Below are 17,998 nucleotides of genomic sequence, written 5' to 3' on the forward strand. Positions count from 1 at the left end.
TCGAAGGTTCCATCACTGTCTCACAGGGTGCTAGGGACTAGACAGCCATCTCATCTGTGAGCAGCTGTGCTCATCTTCATGTTTGCTTTAGCTTAGCTACCACAGTTAGTATTTTGTTAAGAGCTAAATACTGTATGTGAATTGGTGTGATTTGGCTGGCCGTTTGGGAACAGTCTGCTCTTCCCTGTTTCTCATATTTCTTTCTTTGCCTCCACAGTCGTCATTGCGGCCGTCTTCTTTGCCATAAATGTTCAACCAAGGAGATTCCTATTATAAAGTTTGACCTGAACAAGCCTGTGCGGGTTTGCAACATTTGCTTTGATGTACTGACTCTGGGTGGAGTCTCTTAGTGAGCCCCTAGGAGGGTCCAGGCCTGCATCCCCTGGCACCTCCCCAGCAGCTGCTCTACTCACCAGCCTGCCTCCTACCCAGAGCAAGAGCTGGCAGTTGTCTTCCTGCGGCAGAAGACTGGAACAATTACAGGCCATGGTGTGATGCCATTTCAGATGATTCTGTATGACTGTGTCAGACTGTGGTCTAGTGCACTAGATGTCTCACTGGTTGGACCAGGCCAGTGTAGACAATGTGTGACAAATGTGATAGGAATCAGCTAGCAGCACACAAGGACATTTGGAGACAATTTTCCCTTTTGGTAGTATAGCATCCATCTCAGAGAATTCACAAAGTCTTCCTGCCTGGGCTGACTTAGAGGCAGAGCCTGACAGAGTAGAGCCACAGCTGCTAGATGAGAGCTGATTACTCTAGGGTGGTGGCTACTCTAAGTGGCTATGGCCTTTAATGCACAGTGTTTTCATAAAGATAATAGGAACCTCTTGCCCTCAAGTCTTTTCTTTCTTTTTAAAGCTAAGCTGTATTTTTTAGTGAGCTACTCCTTTTAAAAAGGTGAAATCTTTCTAAACAGGGTTCAAAGATGAGAGCTGAAAAATTGTGGCCTTAACAACCGAAAGCTTTACCAATGTTGATACTGCTATGGTGTCAGTGCAGTGGCAGTTTGACACCTAGCAGCTGTCTCATTCTCTCGTCTTGCTGCGTCCTGTCTGTGGAGTCCTCAATTGCTGCCACTGGAGTGACAGAAGAAATGCACTTTGACTGTGCTGCACTTTTTCTAAAGCTGCATCATTGGTGAATCCAATTCAAAAATACCTTCACATACCCTTCTATCAGTGATTCTGATGGCCAGCTTGGACTGAACCTCAGCACACACTAATCTTAAAGGGAAAACTGCCAAGAAGGAAGAAATCCATACTCCCTGACATATCCTTCCTGCTAAGACCTTGCCTTGCATGCTGAGTGCTGTTGGTGCCCTGCCCCATCAGAGCCAGCAGCCAAAGGCCCTGGCCAAACTATAAGCAGCCTGTTTTGGAAGTCTGGCTGAAACTTGGAGCAAGGCTCTGAAGCACGGGGCTTGGGTTCCTGCTGCTGCCTGTATTAACCCTGGGATGCTGGGCCTCTTTCTTTTTAAAGTTGGGCCCGTGTTTTGGATTGTTTCTGGTTCGGAATTTCAATTTTTTAAATTTTATTTTATTGCACACTGAAAGAGAAACTTCTACCACTTTTTTTTTTTTTTTAAGAAACAAAAACAAAGCTACTATGAAATGAACACTAGTTACACTCAAGAGATTAACAAGGTCAATCACACACACACTGATTTTTTGAGACATTTGGTAGCCTACATGATTTGCATTAATGGAGTACAGATGTATGAATAAAAGGGACTTCTTTTGGCATCACCTTTCTTGGATAGTGGTATGTCCTCTGTTGTGTAGAGTTAGACTTTTTACTACCTAAATATGTATAAAATGTGCTGATAAACCAGTGTGCTACTTTCTAAGAATACGTGTGCGATTTATATGTTAATATTAGCTTGTATGCAGAGTTTGAAAGGAAGAGTTACTTAGAGGAGTGCCGATGTCCCCAGCCTGTGACTTATTTCATGGGAACATTTAGCCAGTCTTAGCCAACAACTACATGAAGCATGTGTCAATTTCTAATTTTCATTGCCTAAAAAGGGGCACGGAGACCTAGAATTTAGTTGGTACCGTGATTCTTTAATGAGGAAGGTAATTATGGTTCTGCTATAAACCAAGGTGGTCGGTACACATATACTTGTTTTTCTTGTTCACAGTGAAGAGGGGAAAATAGGGAATCAGGATGAAGCTGATCATTTTGTCCTTGCCCTATACCAGTTTCAGTAACAATCTTGCCTGTAATTGTACTTACAATCTGAAGATCATGCCTAAAAGTATGTGGGTTCAAGCTTCTATTCCTTCAGAGGTCAGCATAGTGACCGGCTGTGGCTGAGCAGGGCTGTGTGCCTTGGGCATCGGTACCCATGCTGCAGGCATGGCTTAGGCATCCTTCCACATCCCAACCATGCCATGTTCCCTGTGCTGCACTTCTGCTCTGCACTGCCCTGGCCAGAACCAGACTTACTGTGTATCTCTCCTGTGCTCTCTCCATGCTGACCAGACTTCACCATGAAACTGCTTAGCTGTTCTTATTCAGTCTTAATCAGTACCTTGAGAACTAGCAGCAAAACATTTTATTCATTCAAAAAGTTGCCAGTTGCAAATGAGCAGAGCAGGAAGAATAAACTTCACTGAAACATAATTGCTGCATCAGTTAGCACTACTGTGCTTACCTAGCTTTTTAACTGCCTCTTGTTCATCACTAGTCTTACTGTACAGTGTATCATTAAGAGGTTTTTTGTTGTTGTTGTTGTTTTAAAGACAGGTACAAACCATGTGCTTAAACTAATTTGCTATGATCCTCTAACAGTGATGTCCCAACAAGCTTAAGTGCCTACACTGAGGACTCCTTTGTTTCCAGTTGTCTTTTTACTGGTATCTCACTCGGTGAGTGTTAGAACACAAGTTTTGGGCCTATTCCACCCCAATAACCAATTCAGTCAAGTCTGAATATTCACTGCTCAGTTTGCCTGCCATATTCTCTCCAAGCTGTGGGGTCCACGTGATGTTTTTATTCTCTACCTCAGAGCCCTGAGTTGTTTCTGACTACCTGTCAACTTCCTCCCTTTCCTTGAAGTGGGCTTTCAGAGAACTGGGTGTGTGTGGTCTCACTGCCCTTCCCAGTTTGTGCCTGACCCCCATATTGAACTGTTCCAGCACTAGTCTTATTTGTAGACAAGGGGTGGGGGGCAAAGCCTCCATCTAGGATTTCCTTACCTGGCAAAAAGAATGTGGCTGAACTGCTACATACTTAAGCTTGAGAAGCAGCAACATCACTGTATAAGTAAAAAGTATGCCTCCCTCACAGACACTGGCTTCCTTCAGGACCAGCCCCCTAGACCACCTGAAGCTCCAGAGCTCCCCTGCCAGCCCTTCAGAGGAAGCAGCACAGCACAGGCCTCTGAGCCATGTTCACTTTACAGAATTGACCTAGTGAAAAACTGAATGTGACTGGTTCACTAAATATATTAAATCCCAGATGTCATGGATGCCTTAAAGACTTTCTCTGGAGGACCACTGCCTATACAGTCCTCTTTGGTGTGGCATAAATAATATATTAACTGTTAAAACTGACAACATTGGTTTTCTATAGCAAGGGAGTCTGGGGACTACTGGACTTACTGACTTGCCTGTTGGGCAGCCATGTGGCATCTTTGTGGTACCAAGGACAAGGCAGCAGCTGGGCCTTTAAAACTGAAGGCACATGTTTGGATAGATCACTTTGGCTTCCAAACCACTGGTGGTGCTCAGTGTGGGAATGACAGCAGCATCTGGGACCATGGCGCTTAGCAGCATTATTTCTTTGGAGTCTGTAATGGAATGTATTTTTCAAATATTGGTATTTTCATTTTCTGTAATAATTCCTTATAATAAAAATAAGGTAAAATTGTGAATTTCAAGTGGAAGCTTTAATTAAAGACATTTATGGCTACTTCTAACCCACAAGTACCAATGAACATTTAAAAAAAAAAACAATTTTAATAAATTGAGCCACATGGTGGTGGTGGAACACACCTTTTATCACAGAGGCAGGGGGATCTCTGAGTTTGAGACCTGGTCTACAGAACAAGTTCCAGGACAGCCAAGACTACATAGAGAAACCCTGTCTCAAAAAACTAAATATGAAGGCTGGAGAGTTGGCTCAGAGGACCCAGGTTCCATTCCCAGCACCACATGGAAGTTCACAACCTCTTCAGGCACCAGGAATTCATTCGATACACAGATGTACATGCAGGCAAAATACTCATACACAAAGAATAAAGTTTTTAAAAATTGATATGTGAACTAATTAATAAATGTCTTGAAAGCTACCCTTTACATTTCAGTGCTACATTTCATGTGACACATCACATGTTGACAGATGTCACAAAGTAAGTGTTTTGTACAGTGTAAGCAGCTGCTGCACTCCTGCCTCCCAAAGTGGAAGCTCCAGAGGTGCATGTGAGTGCTGATGGAGTTTCAGCTGTCTGGCCCCATGGAAGCTGTCCAAAGAATTCTGGACTCCTCCTTTATTCCATTATTCAGAGCAACTACAAGGATTTACCCACTGGCCAAGATGAAGAAAAAGTGGGTTGGGGCTGGCACTGTGGGCTTCAGAGAATGTTAAGGAAGGTCTAGGGGCCTGCAGATTATAGCTGGTCCATAAAACTTCCAATCTAGTACAAAAAAAGAAAAAATACTCTAGTAAGCAGGTCTTCAGGATACTTACTTGGATTAATGTGTTCTTTTCTCTGGTCCTCTTCATTTTGCTTGCCCCCAACTCAGACTAGCTATGGTGATCTAGCTTATTCTCTAGGGGCTTCTTAGAACTTGGATGGTCCCATCCCCTTTACTCCCAGCACTCAGGAACTAGGTTCAGGACTGTCCAGAATTCAGAACAAGGTCCTTGATCAGTTCACCATCAGTTCCTGCCCTGGGAGTGCAAACAGTGTTCATGTTCCATGAATGTATGAATCAGTCTTGTGTGTTTAGTTTGAGGCTGACAGGATCAGGTTTCAAGCCCACAAGGGTAGATCCTTTTTTGGTGCGGGGTCTCACTATAGCGCTGGATGGCCTGGAACTTGGTATGTAGACCAAGCTATCCTCAAACTCAAAAATCTGCCTGACTCTGCCTCCCAAGTGGTAGGATTGAAGGGTTGTACCACCGTGTCCACAAAAGGTGAGCAACTAAATGCTGGTGGAAAGCTAAGAGTTAAAATCTACTCTGGGCCTATGGCTAATGAAGGTACCCAGGTAGGTTCTGTGTGGGGTTTGCAGTGCCTCCAGAAAGAGCTCACAGACTTCATTATCAAGCCCTTTGGATCAGATATACTGCCTAGTAGTGTACTGCCTGAAGTGGGAGAAAGAAAAGCCAAGGAGAAGGTTCTAGACTAATGGGAGTGAGGGAGAAAGAGTCACCAGAAGCAAGGGTTTGTGTATAGGGATTACATAGAGCAGGGCACACAGGGAAGGAATAGAATAAAGCCAGATAGTCAATGCAAGGGACCCCTCTGCCACAGTGCTCCGTGTGATCCTCAAAGATATGGGGAGCCCCTGTGTACTAGGTGGTTTTATGTGTCAACCTGACACAAGTTAGAATCATCAGAAGAAGGAGCCTTAGTTGAGGAAATGCCTCAATGAAATCCAGCTGTAAGGCACTTTCTCATTTAGTGATCAATGGGAGAGGTTCCAGCCCATGATGTGTGGTGTAAGGCTATTGGTCCAGAGTTCTAAAAGAAGGTAGTCTGAGCAAACCAGGGGAAGCAAGCCCATAAGCAGCTTCTCTCTATGGCCTCTGCATCAGCTCCTGTCTCGGGGATCCTTCCCTGTTTTGAGTTCCTGTCCTGACATCCTTCAGTGATAAACAGCAATGCTGAATAAACAAACCCTTTCCTCCCCAACTTGCCTTTTTGTTATGGTGTTTCATCACAGCAACAGAAACTCTAACTAAGACACCCTGGGAGGTTTAAGTAGAGACTACCCTGATCATCATGAAGAAAGATGACCTACCACAGTAGTGAAGGGGGTGGAACAAGGCGACCAGAGGGAGGAGGAGTAAAGAGGAAGTTAGTAGGTAGGACCTAAGGATACAGGCTGGCCAGGAGGATATAGGCTTTTCCCTGGAGCAGGGTTGGGATGGTTGGGATGGTTGGGATGGTTGGGATGGTTGGGATAGTTGGGATGGTGGGATTGGTCATATGGTGTTCTGACCAAAACCAACTTGGGGAGGAAAGGATTTATTTTATCCTATACTTCTAGGTAACAGTTCACCACTGAGGGAAATCAACAGAAGCCAATGAAGGAGAAATTATGGAGCAATGCTGCCAGCTGGCTTGCTCACTTGATCGGTCCTTCCTTCCTTCCTTCCTTCCTTCCTTCCTTCCTTCCTTCCTTCCTTTCTTTCTTCCCTCCCTCCCTCTGTCTTGACAGGGTCTTGCTATGTAGCCTTTGCTGTCCTGGAACAAACTGTAGAACAGACTGGCCTCAAAGTCAGAGGCCACCTGTCTCCCCTGGAATTAAAGGTGTGTACCTTTAGTGAATCCATGCTTGGATTCAGCTACCTTTCTTGTACAACCAGGCCCACCTACTCAGGGGTGACACAGCCCACAATAGGCACCTGGTGCTCCCTGCCCTGTGCACATGACCTCAATTAGCAATTAAAGAAAATACCTAGTCCCCATGCACACACACAGAGGGATATAAATGAATCTAGCATGGTGATTCTTCATGTGTTTAACTTCAGCAATAGGATCTGGACAATTCTGGCAATTCTTTTCCCAGGTGACTATGTGTCAAGTTGACAGCTGATACTATGACATCTGGTGACAAGGAGGATGAAGGCATTAGCATTGTAGGGCTGGGGAGATGGCTCAGTTAGTGAAGTACCTACCATACAAGCGTAAGGACTGGAGTTTGGATACTTGTAAAAATCCAGGCATGGTGACACACACTTGTAGCCTAGCACTGAGGAGGAAGAGACAGGATTCCTGGAGCTTGCTGGCCAGCTAGTCTTGTCAATTAAGAGTCACTTGTCTCTCATAAGGTGGAAAGAAATACAGGAAGACAGCAAATGTCACATTTCACTGATATATGCACACATACATCATGTATGCAAAAAGAAAAAAAAAGCAATGTGGGGTTTGCAGTGCCTCCAGAAAGAGCTCACAGACTTCATTATCAAGCCCTTTGGATCAGAGATACTGCCTAGTAGTGTACTGCCTGAAGTGGGAGAAAGAAAAGCCAAGGAGAAGGTTCCTAGAGTGAACCACAGAGACAGGAGGAAGGGCTGCCAGTGGGACCAGTACAGCAAGTGAGGACTTTATGGGGACCTTGCAGGACCAACAGAGTCAAGAGCAATGAAGATCAAGGGTCTAGAGATGTAGCTCAGTCGGTAAAGTGCTTGCCTAGCATGCATACACCTCTGGGTCAGTCCCTAGCTAGTATTGCATAAACTGGGCACGGTAGCACATGCCTACACACTGAGCTCAAGGCCAGCCTGGATACATAAGATCCTGCCTCAAAAAGCCAAGTAATGTTTTAAAAAGTAGCAGAGATCAAAATAGGTAGGAATTAGCAAGGCACGGTGGGACAAGCCTATAATCCCAACAGTTGGGAGGCAGAGGCAGATGGATCCTTGTGAGTTCCGTGCCAGCCTGGTCTACCTAGTAACTTCTAGGACAGCCAGAGCTATAGGAGACCCTCTCTCAAATACGAAAATGAGCAACAACAACAAAGATAGGTAAGAATTGACCCCTGCAGAGAAGGCAGGGGAATTCAGCATTGAATGGGGTTGAGAAACCTGGAGCAGAAGCCCCTTTCAAAACATGTGGTAGGTGTAGAAACTCAGGAATGGAGGGACACCTTTTCATTAATGATATGAGGAAAGTGAGTGGTTCAATACACATCTGGGTGTGCTCCATCTGTGTAAGTAAAAGCTTTCCTATCCCAGGATCAACCCATCCCAGTTTATTATCACATCTTACTGTACCAGCCTAGCTCTGATGGAGTCACTAAACTCAAGTTTGTCTTGGAGGTTTTAGAAATGTCACAAAAGTCAGAGATTGTGAGCTTAGTCAGTTACCTTGTGATTTAGAACAGTTACCTTGATTCTGCAAGAGGCACAGCTTCTTGGGAGATGCCTGCATCTCTGCTGAGAGCCACTATCTTGTTCTGCTACTGCTCCAAGTACCAGCCAGACTGGCATGATGGGCAGAGTCCAAGCTCTGATGAGGGCAGCATGAATCCAGGCAGTCCTACATTGATCACGCTATGTTCATTAATGTCCGCAGGCTCTCAAGGAAGATGACAGGACCAAGCTTCCAAATAGTGTCAAAACAATCTGACCACACCAGGTAGGCTATTAGGTTCTTCTCTCAACCAACAGAATTGTGACACACATTTGCAGAGTGAGGCTGGAGTCCTTGACCCTCCTGTTTTCATGCCAGGAGCCTCCTAGAGCACAAATATGAAGGGCTTCCTGGAGATCTAGGGAAGGTTCTCCATGTGTCATCAACATACAGGACACCATCTTAGACTGGGAAGGAACACTCAGTGGCCAAAGGTGAGCAGCCTGTATATTCTTCCAAGTTGGGGTTGTCCAAGTCCCCACGATTTGAGTGTCTAGGGTTGTTTTGCTGGTCACTAGGGGGGCCAGTTGTTCTCACACACACACAGTGGGGCTCCTTGGCCCCTGGCTTATATAGCTTCCTGGGGACACCAATCCAGTCTCTGTTCACACCTCCACTAGAAAAAAGGGAAAGAGGACTTCTTAAAAACACCAACTTACAAGCCCCTGGGACAAGAGGAAGAAACACTTGCAGGGTATTATGAAGAGGAGAAGTCCTTCATCCCATTTCCCGTCTCAGCCTGGGCCATAAACTCTCCTACTTCTCTGGCTTTCCACACACAATCCTAATACTACCGTCTCTAGAAGGAAGTAAGGGTCCATGTCCCTTCACTGTGCCCTTGCCCCAACCCCTTTTCTTCCTTCCTTCCTTCCTTCCTTCCTTCCTTCCTTCCTTTCTTTCTTTCTTTCTTTCCTTTTTTTTTTTTGAGACAGGATTTCTCTGTGTAGCTTTGGAGCCTATCCTGGCCTCGAACTCACAGAGATCCGCCTCCCTCTGCCTCCCGAGTGCTGGGATTAAAGGTGTACACCACCAACACCCAGCCCCCTTTTCTTTCTTAAGCTGCAGCAGTGTCATTTCCCTGAGCTGATGCTAGTGACTGAGAGGTCTCCCGGACCAGCCAGTTTTCATGCCATGAGTCACTTGTGCAGGCCTTGAAGGTTACGTCTGTTTCTTGTTCTGGAACAGCCTCACTTCCCCATCTGTAATGATATGAGAACTGGAGCTACATACCTCCATAGCCATAGACCAAGCTGCTCTACCATGCCTTCCCTGCCACAGTGGACTGTACTCACTACAACCATACAAGTGGTGAGATCTTTTCCCCCTTAAATTGCTTCTTTCAGGTGTTTTATCACAGTAAGTACATAAAAATAACTCAGAAGACCTAGTATGCATAGTACATGTAGGCTCCCTCACTTAGCAAGTCAGTTGTGGAGTCCCTAAATAATAAACAAACAAACAAACAAATAATAAAGGCTGGCTTAGAAGATGGATTCAGGAGAGGTGGCAGAGCAGTACAGAAGCCTGCTTACCTCTTTTGGGAGCACCAGAGCCGGCTGCCTTTGGCAGAGCTCCACTCAGCATTACATGGAGGGAACTTCTGTTTGTCTCTCTGTTGCTGTTCATTTGCCTCCATGCCTTTAGTCACTATGGCCTCTACCTGGGTTAGTTCTGAAGTGGGCAGTCCATCCTCTCCGTAGAACCTTCCAACCAATCTCCCTGAGACAACAAGGAAAAAGGTTGGTCAGAGTAGCAGAAAGGGTAAGCCAAATAAATCATTTTCTCTCCAAGTTCCTTGTGGACATGGTGTTTCATCACATCAATAGAAAACCTAAAACAGAAACTGATACCAAAATCAGAGGGCACTGCTGTGACAGACCTGACCAACTGTTTTGGGGAGGGCTGTAGAAGGGCTCTGGAACTTTGCACTAGAAAAGCCATTGAGTGCTCAAAGCTTGATGAGCTGTTCCGTAGGAACTTGGAAGATAAGAGTGCTGAGAGAAATGCAGATGATGGAGGCCTGGCTTGTGAAGTTCCAGACGGATGTTTGAGAGTCACCTAAAGACTCTCTCAGGGCCGTTGCTATTTTGCATCTAGAATCTGTGGTTCTGCTTAGCTGGGGCTAAAGAGTCAGCTAGCTGTCAATATGGAAATGATCAAATTTTTATCACACCACACCAGTTCCCTGAGAATTGTGTGACACATTTATCAATACTCTGTAGTGCTTGGGTGACACTAAATATTTAGTAAATGCTGGGTGAATATACAGTTTATTAGCCCACATTTTTCTGGGTCCATGTCAAATTACTTTGTCTTACAGAACTATTTAGTGAGACTAGCTCAGAACCCATGTTTTCTCCTCCACCACTTTCTTCTGACTCAGTATTTAGTAGACATTAATTCTTTTCCCCAGGGAAGAGCATGAATGCAGTCTCCCACTACCACAAATTTCGCAGTCGAATTTCCTGCATTTGGGGAAACAGCAGGGGTCAGCACATCTGGAGTGCAATGGATAAGCCTCGCCCTGGGAAAACTACCTTTGTGACTATGGTATTTCCTCTGCCAGGTAAGTATGTGGACATTAGTTTTTAAAATGGCTTTCAAAATTGTTTTAATATTTAAGATATGAAAGCAGCTACCAAGTGGTTGCAGTTCACAGGCAGCGGGAAAAAGGTTCCATTCTCCTTGAGCACCACAGCTTGCTGTGTCCAAGTCCTGAGGTGCAAAATGTCTTAAAAGGGACTACTGTATTGGATGGAGGAAGTCCCAGAAAACACTTCAGGGAGGTCTGAGCAAGTAGGAGGTAGTGTGGTTCCCTGTCCCAGCTGTGTGGGTCCAACCTCTATAGTCAGTCTCTGAGAATTGAGCTGGACTCAGGTTCCAATGGAAAGCCCTGGACTTCATTCATACTCTTGAGTCCCACTCCCTTACCAACGTTCCTGTGGTGGTTTTAAATCAGAAATGTCCTCTATAGGCTCAGGCATTTGAACACTTGGTTCTTAGTTGGTGGTGCTATTTGGGGAGGTGGTGCAGAGTTGCTGAAGAAGTCCGTCACTGAGGGCAGAGAGATTTGAGTATTAATAGCCTGGCTGCCCTTCCAGTTCACCCTCTCTCTGCTTTGTGATTATATTTAAAGATGTCATCTCTCAGCTTCCTGATTAACCACCTGCTGACATACCTCCCCCCGACATGTGGGGCTCCATGAGCGGTGGGGCTACACACAGAAGACAGGACTGGCCCCAGCCATCCTAGCTCTCAGGGCTTAGGAAAGACTGTAGCGATGAGTGTCTGTCAATTGCCTGCCCACTCAAGAATTGAGTTCCTTCATGTATTACCAGTAAGCAACAAGTGCAGGACAACACACAACTGGCATTAATACATGAGATGGAGGCAGCAGGATCAGGAATTCAAGGGTGGCCTGATCTACATAGAGAGTTTGAGCCAGGCTACATGAAACCCTGAATGAATGAAAAAATGAATGCATGATTAGCATAACTTCCATCCCAGAAACAGTTCACTCAGGATATCTGCTTCATCAGAGGGCAACTGAAACGAAGCATCAGAACCACACACGTGTGGCTTCAAGCCTTCCTAATTGTACCAGAGCCACAGGGAGGCTGCCTCTGGAGCTGGCTGTTCATGTCTAACACAGATGACACTGACTGGGGGGCCACTGACACCAAAGTACAGGCCTGGCAACACCCTCCCAAGATTACTCACAACTTCTGGGCATTACTCCTTCACTAACAGCAAGAACCTAACATAAAAAACCTGGGGCTGGTTTCAAAGTTTGACCTTGAGCCCAGTTCCTAAAGAATCCAGGTCCCCTGAAAAACATGGCAAGATAACCAACTGAAATCTACAGCAATGGTCAAGGACTACATACCTACAAATACATAGTTTTTCTGGTAGAATGAAAGCCACTTGTGAAGTATCAGTATCTCAGAGGAGGACAAGCCAGTTACATCATCCACGAGGCCAGCTTCAGAATAGTCTCCTGTCACAAATGCTCTGGATGCATCACGGCCTTCAGGAAAGAAGTTCCCAAAGATTCGGTTATAAATCACAATATTGTACCAATTAAAACTTCTGTTCCTTTTTTTTTTTCCCCAAGAGAAGATTTCTCAGTGTAGCCCTGGCTGTTTAGGAACTCACTCTGTAGACAAGGTGGCATCAAACTCACAGAGATCCATCCTGCCTCCCAAGTGAGGGAAAGTGTGCTATCCCACCTGGCGGCAAAACTTTTGCTCTCTGAAGACATGTCCTAACAACCCCTAGTCCTTACTCCCAGGAACCTTCTGGACCAGGGACATGAATTTTTGGCAACTGTCATGCACTTGCTTTTTTGTTTTTTGAGACAAGGTCTCACTATGATTTGGTTTGGTTTGGAGTTTGATATAGAGACCAGGCTGGTCTGATCTCATAGAGATCGGCCCACCTTCCAAATTCTGGGAATAGGCTGGGTGTTGGTGGCGCACACCTTTAATCCCAGCACTCAGGAGGCAGAGGCAGGGAGATTTCTGTGAGTTCAAGGCCAGCCTAGTCTCCAGAGCGAGTGCCAGGATAGGTTCCAAAGCTACACAAAGAAACCCTGTCTCAAAATACCAAAAAAAAAAAAAAAAAAAAAAAAAAAAAAAAAAAAGAACCAAATTCTGGGAATAAAGGTGTGTACCACCACACCTGTCCCATCAGCTTTTATCTAATTTCAACAATATTCAATTGATAAAATTCAAAATGCTAACTTCTGGCTTCCCTGAAACTCCAGGTCTTCCCAGCATTTCACGTCTCCTTAGCCCTAGGGACGAATTATTAACTGCACTTTCTCACTTGACCAATGTCACTTAGCTGTCTCACAGTCATCACAATTTCAAAAAGCCTTTCTTGGGTTTCTGGTCATCAGCCTCAGGAAATGGTCATTTCGACGGGCGTTGGTGGCACACACCTTTAATCCCTGCACACAGGAGGCAGAGGCAGGCGGATCTCTGTGAGTTCGAGACCAGCCTTGTCTACAAGAGCTAGTTCCAGGACAGCCTCCAAAGCCACAGAGAAACCCTGTCTCGAAAAACCAAAAAAAAAAAAAAAAAAAAAAAGAAAAAGGAAATGGTCATTTAATCTCCTCTAGTGTTCCTTATCAACCAGTTGCCCAATCTATAAATGCAGACTTAATACCTCTTTTAGCCCTCCCATCTAATTAGTGCCGGAGTCTTTATTTTCTTCCTAAATAGTTTCTGTATTCATCTATCTCTACCTGCTACCAAATAATCCCAGTCTGCCATCATCTGTCAGGTGAACTACCACAGAGGACCCCTAAGGGAACCACATTTTATCCTACCAAGCTATTCTCCAGGTAACACTCAGACTAGTCTTTAATTTTATTATAAAATTTTATTTTGTGTGTCTCTGTGTATATGCCACCCACATGTGTCTGTTTGCCTGTGTGTATGTGCATAAACGCATGAAGGGGCCAGAAGAGGGCATTGGTTCCCTGAAGCTGAAGTGGCAGGCAATTTGAGCCATCCAACTAAGATCTGAATTCAGGTGCTCTGAAAGAGCAGCAAGCACTCTTAACCCATGAGTCAGTCTCCAGCACTAGACTATTTTTTATTGGTTTTGTTTTTTTGAGTCAGGGTCTTACTATATAGCTTTGGCTGGCTTGTAACTTGCTACATAGACCAGGACGGCCTAGAATTCAGACACTGTCCTACCTGTCTCTGAGTACTGGGATTATAGGTGTGTGCCACCATGCCCAGCTCCCTAGACTGATATTTTTTGGTTTTTCAGGACAGGGTTTCTCTGTATAATCCTGGACATCCTGGAACTTGCTCTGTAGACCAGAGTGGCCTTGAACTCAGAGATCTGTCTGTCTCTGCCACCTAGGATTAAAGGCACATGACCCCTTGCCTAGCTATAAACAAACAAAAAATATCATCATGTTGATGGGCAGTGGTGGCATACATCTTTAATCCCACAACTTGGGAGGCAGAGGCAGGTGGATCTCTGTGAGTTTGAGGCCAGTCTGGTCTACAGAGCAAGTTCCAGGACAGTCAAGGCTACACAGAGACCCTGTCTGGAAAAACCAAACCAAACCAAACAACAAAAAAAAGTCACCACGTCATTTCCTGCCAAAAATCCTCAGTGCTTCCCTTTGCCTGACGAGAATATTCAAAATCCTTAACCCTTACTCAATAGCATTTGCCACCAACCTCATCTAGTCACTTTCTCCATCACTCAGTGTGCTGCTGTCTTCCTCTCTTTCCTCCTCCTTGACTAGGTTAGAGGCTCTGGTTAAACTTGTTCTTTCCTCTTATATCACAAAACAGGGATTTAGGAAGAGATGGCTCAGTCAATAAAGCACTTGGCTCTGCAAATTTGAGGACCTGAGTTTGGATTGCTGGTACCCAGGCAGAAATCCAGACACAGCAGAGCACGCTTGTCATCTACTCATTAGAGATGCAGATAGAGGAGACAGTACTTTAACTCACTAGGATGGCTAAAATGAAAAGACATTAAGAGCCAGGAATTCTGTATATTCAAGGGCAACCTGAGCTGTCCTTCATCTTTAAAATGGTATAGGGAGAGACACTGGGGATATGTTTTAGCAATAAAACACTTGCCTAGCATGCATGGGATCCTGCATTCAATCTCTAGCACTGGAAAACAAAACAAGCCATGCAGTGGTGCCACACACCTTTAATCCCAGCACTTGGGAGGCAGGAGGATCTCTGTGAGTTTGAGGCCACCCTGGTCTATAAAGCAAGTTCCAGGACAGCCAGGATTACACAGAAAAACCCTATCTTGAAACCCCCAATTCCCCCCCCCCAATGTATTGGCCACATGCTAATGAACCTTAAAATTTCTAAGTTGAGTAGAAGGCAGACTAAAAGGACATGCGAGAGGTGTGGGATTCCACTTATGGAAGGAACAAATCAGTAGGAACAATGCATACAGGAATGCCAGGCCATGGGGAGGTAGAGAATGGAGAGGGCTGTTAATGGGTCCTTTGGAGATGAGCAAAATGTTCTGAAATTACATCATGATAATGTTTGCATATACAAAAACACTTGTAAACTTTAAAGTAAGTTTTCTGTGAATTGTACCTCAATAAAAATGAATATTGACTGCATAAACGAACACATCTGCTTCCCTAATAGACTGTGTGGGCAGTCAGAGACATCTTGGATTCCTTAGCACCTGGCCAAGATAGGACCCATGACAGTAGTCAATAAGTGTAGGTCAAATATTGTATACACAGAACTCAACAGATACTAACAGATATTGTATAAGGATCATCCCAGAAATGGAAGTCTTTACGCCAACACCTGTGTATACATCCATGACAGCGGCATCAGACGTTGGCAGGATAGAGTCCTAAAGTGAACTCAACTGGCAAGAAGAAAAAAAAGCCTTGGTTCCAGTCCAGCTTTGCATATAACTCTTTATGTCCCTGGGTAGGTCCCTTCCTCTTCTGGACTGTCTGAAGTTTTAAGATAAAGAAGTGAATGATTTGTATTTAAATGCAACTTCCTAATTCTCCTAAATGACCAGTGGACAGCTTGAAATTTTTGTCAACCTAATAACCAGTCTTAGACTTGCCGTGCATTTTTCTTTCCTAAACTAAGAGGCAGTCTTTTTGGCTACAAAAGCAACATCTTTATAATTACTAGTCTGGGAGCTGGAGAGTTGGCTCAGTGGTTAACAACAGCAGCAGCTCCCTCCAGAGGACCCAGGTTCCCAGCACCCTTACTGTACACACAGCCATCCACACTTCCAGTTGCAGGAAATTTGAAAGCCTCTTCTGGCATCCCTGGGCATCAGGCACACAGGTGGTTCAGAGATGTACAAGCAGGTAAAACACACATAAAATAAAATTTAAAGATAAATTTAAAAAGTATTTCTTGAAAGGACTTTAGTCAAATTACATTTGTTTAGCCCCTCTGCTGTTAAAAGGAGGGAGGGACGGCAGCAGAATAAAGTTAATTTGATGAATTTCTAGGGAGGGCTAACATACCCAATTTTATTCTAAGAATTGTTTCGTCTTGTTTTTGAGCCAACCTGGCCTCAAATTACTGGCTGAATGAATCCTCCTAGCTCAGAGAATCTTCCTGTCTTAGCCACTGCAGGACTGCAAAACACCTCCACTTCTGGCTTACTGTAGATATTTAAAAAAAAAAAAAAAAAAAAGACCCTAAGAGTTACTTGCTTTACTGTACTCTAACTTCATTCTCCTTTTTTTTTTTTTTTTCATTGTCTTTTAAGAAAAGCAGGCAAGTGCATCTGCTAGAACCTGTAAGAACCCCGAGAGGGAAGATCCTCAAGTCTCGGGATGACTTGACCCCCCAAGAACTCACGAGAGACCAACCTTGCTGCAATCACATGTGATTTATTGACAGGAACTAGCACGCTGGGGCCGAGATTCACATCCCACTCAGGGGTAGAGGAGTTTCGACCCCGAATGGCTGGCAATAGGGGTTTTTAAAGGAAGAAACCACAACCCAAAATACCAAGAATACCAGTAAGGGGCTGGAGAGACGGCTCAGATGTTAAGAGCACTGACTGCTCTTCCAAAGGTCCTGATTTCAATTCCCAGCAACCACATGGTGGCTCACAACCATCCGTTATGAGATACAGCACCCTCTTCTGGTGTGCAGATATATATGGAAGCAGAATGTTGTATACATAATAAATAAAATCCTAAAAAAAAAAAGAATACCAGTGAGGTAAGAAACCCCAACCCAAAATACCAATGAAAGGTCCCCAGGGAAATCACAAGGGAAAAATCCCTATTCCTTAAGATCGTTAGTAAGATTATAATCTAACTTTTTATGGCTAGCCTTCTCCTGGAACAGAGTTGCTGAACCGGCTAGCCACCCTATATCCTAGGCCTTATTTTGTCTGCTGACGGGAGGGTGGGGGGTGGGGGGTGCGTCTTCTTTATCCTGGCCTTTCAAACAAAAAACGACTCAAATACTGTTTTGATATTTTAGGAGAAACGTGGTGGGCCAAGCAAAGGTTACTCGGATCACTCTAAAGAGACGGAGAAGTACGGTAGCTATATAGACCAGGTAGACTTCTGAATGGAAGCAGTAACTAACGAGACACATCCTTCTCCTAAATCAGTCACACACCGCGACGGACAGAAAAACGAATTAGTTGCGGCCGAGCCGCAAACCAGGACCATGCAGCCGCGGCAGTCTGGAGGAATGTGGGCTGACCGGTCGCTCGCCGCTCGGATGACAAGGGTGTGAGAGCATCCTCGCTGATACCTGCGAAGCCGCTATAGTGCGCCCCAGGCTCGTAGTGCTTCCGGCCGGAGGACACGTCGTAGACGCGGCCGAGCAGCGCCAAGTACAGACCCGGGTCCCCCGGGCCGCCGCGATAGCGGGCTAGCTCCTCGGGTACGAAGAGGCGGAGGCCAGCGCGGGGACCCCACCGGTCCATCAACCACACGGCCAAGACGGCGGCCGCCGCCGCCGCGACCAGGCTCAGCACAGCCCCAAGCCCGCATGGCCTCAGCATCTACACAACCGCACGCAAGCCGCACTTCCGAGATTGCCACCTCTTTAGCCACAACTAAGATGGCGGAGACGCCGGTCGTGATGTCAGCGGCGTGACGCTCGACAAGCGTCCGAGTCAAAGTTCACTGCTCTTGGGCTCCTGCTCTTTCTCTTACTATCCCAGCACAGCTTGAGAACGTGAAGCGTGCAGGAGAAAGTGAAACTGCACCGAGAGACCGCCCTGGCTGACAGGTTTTTCCGCCCTCAACAAAGATGGCGGCAAAGGAGGCTAGCTGTTGACTTCCACCTCCCGGGCGTGCTCTGAGGCCTCACCCAGCTGTCGTGAGCTGGCGGAATCCGCTTGACGGCTCCGTTGCGACATCAGACTTCGCTCGACGGCCAGGAAGCC

The 17,998-nt window shown here is 45.5% G+C and overlaps 2 protein-coding genes and 1 non-coding gene across 5 annotated transcripts in view; 1 reads left to right on the plus strand and 2 right to left on the minus strand.

Moving 5' to 3' along the window:
- Ankfy1 (ankyrin repeat and FYVE domain containing 1) overlaps nt 1-3,883 on the plus strand; it is a 64,479-nt gene extending 60,596 nt beyond the window's left edge. The window contains exon 25 of the mRNA XM_027426816.2: nt 218-3,883. Within this exon, the coding sequence (XP_027282617.1) occupies nt 218-350 (133 nt within the window). The 3' untranslated portion in view covers nt 351-3,883. The remainder of the gene's footprint in view (nt 1-217) is intronic.
- On the minus strand, nt 1,575-17,903 carry LOC100756943 (neuferricin). Of its 3 annotated transcripts, none has more exons than XR_003487283.2 (5): nt 17,359-17,903; nt 11,982-12,122; nt 9,628-9,814; nt 8,071-8,711; nt 1,575-3,799 (listed from the first exon to the last, which is right to left on the minus strand). XR_003487283.2 is itself a non-coding variant. In XM_027426817.2 (4 exons), the coding sequence occupies exons 1-4, from the start codon at nt 17,609-17,611 to the stop codon at nt 8,498-8,500; spliced, it is 795 nt and encodes a 264-aa protein (XP_027282618.1). In that variant the 5' UTR covers nt 17,612-17,903; the 3' UTR covers nt 4,146-8,497. The 3 variants fall into 3 exon arrangements, 1 of the variants encoding a protein (XP_027282618.1); XR_003487284.2 differs by lacking the exon at nt 1,575-3,799 and adding an exon at nt 4,146-4,645; XM_027426817.2 differs by lacking the exon at nt 1,575-3,799 and having other exon boundaries at nt 4,146-8,711.
- Nucleotides 10,506-10,669, minus strand: LOC113836846. Its single transcript, XR_003487369.1, has one exon. It is a non-coding gene; the product is annotated as a U1 spliceosomal RNA (small nuclear RNA).
- Nucleotides 17,904-17,998: the final 95 nt, after the last annotated feature.

This window comes from Cricetulus griseus, chromosome 7 (genome assembly GCF_003668045.3).
Source record: "Cricetulus griseus strain 17A/GY chromosome 7, alternate assembly CriGri-PICRH-1.0, whole genome shotgun sequence".
NCBI lineage: Eukaryota > Metazoa > Chordata > Mammalia > Rodentia > Cricetidae > Cricetulus > Cricetulus griseus.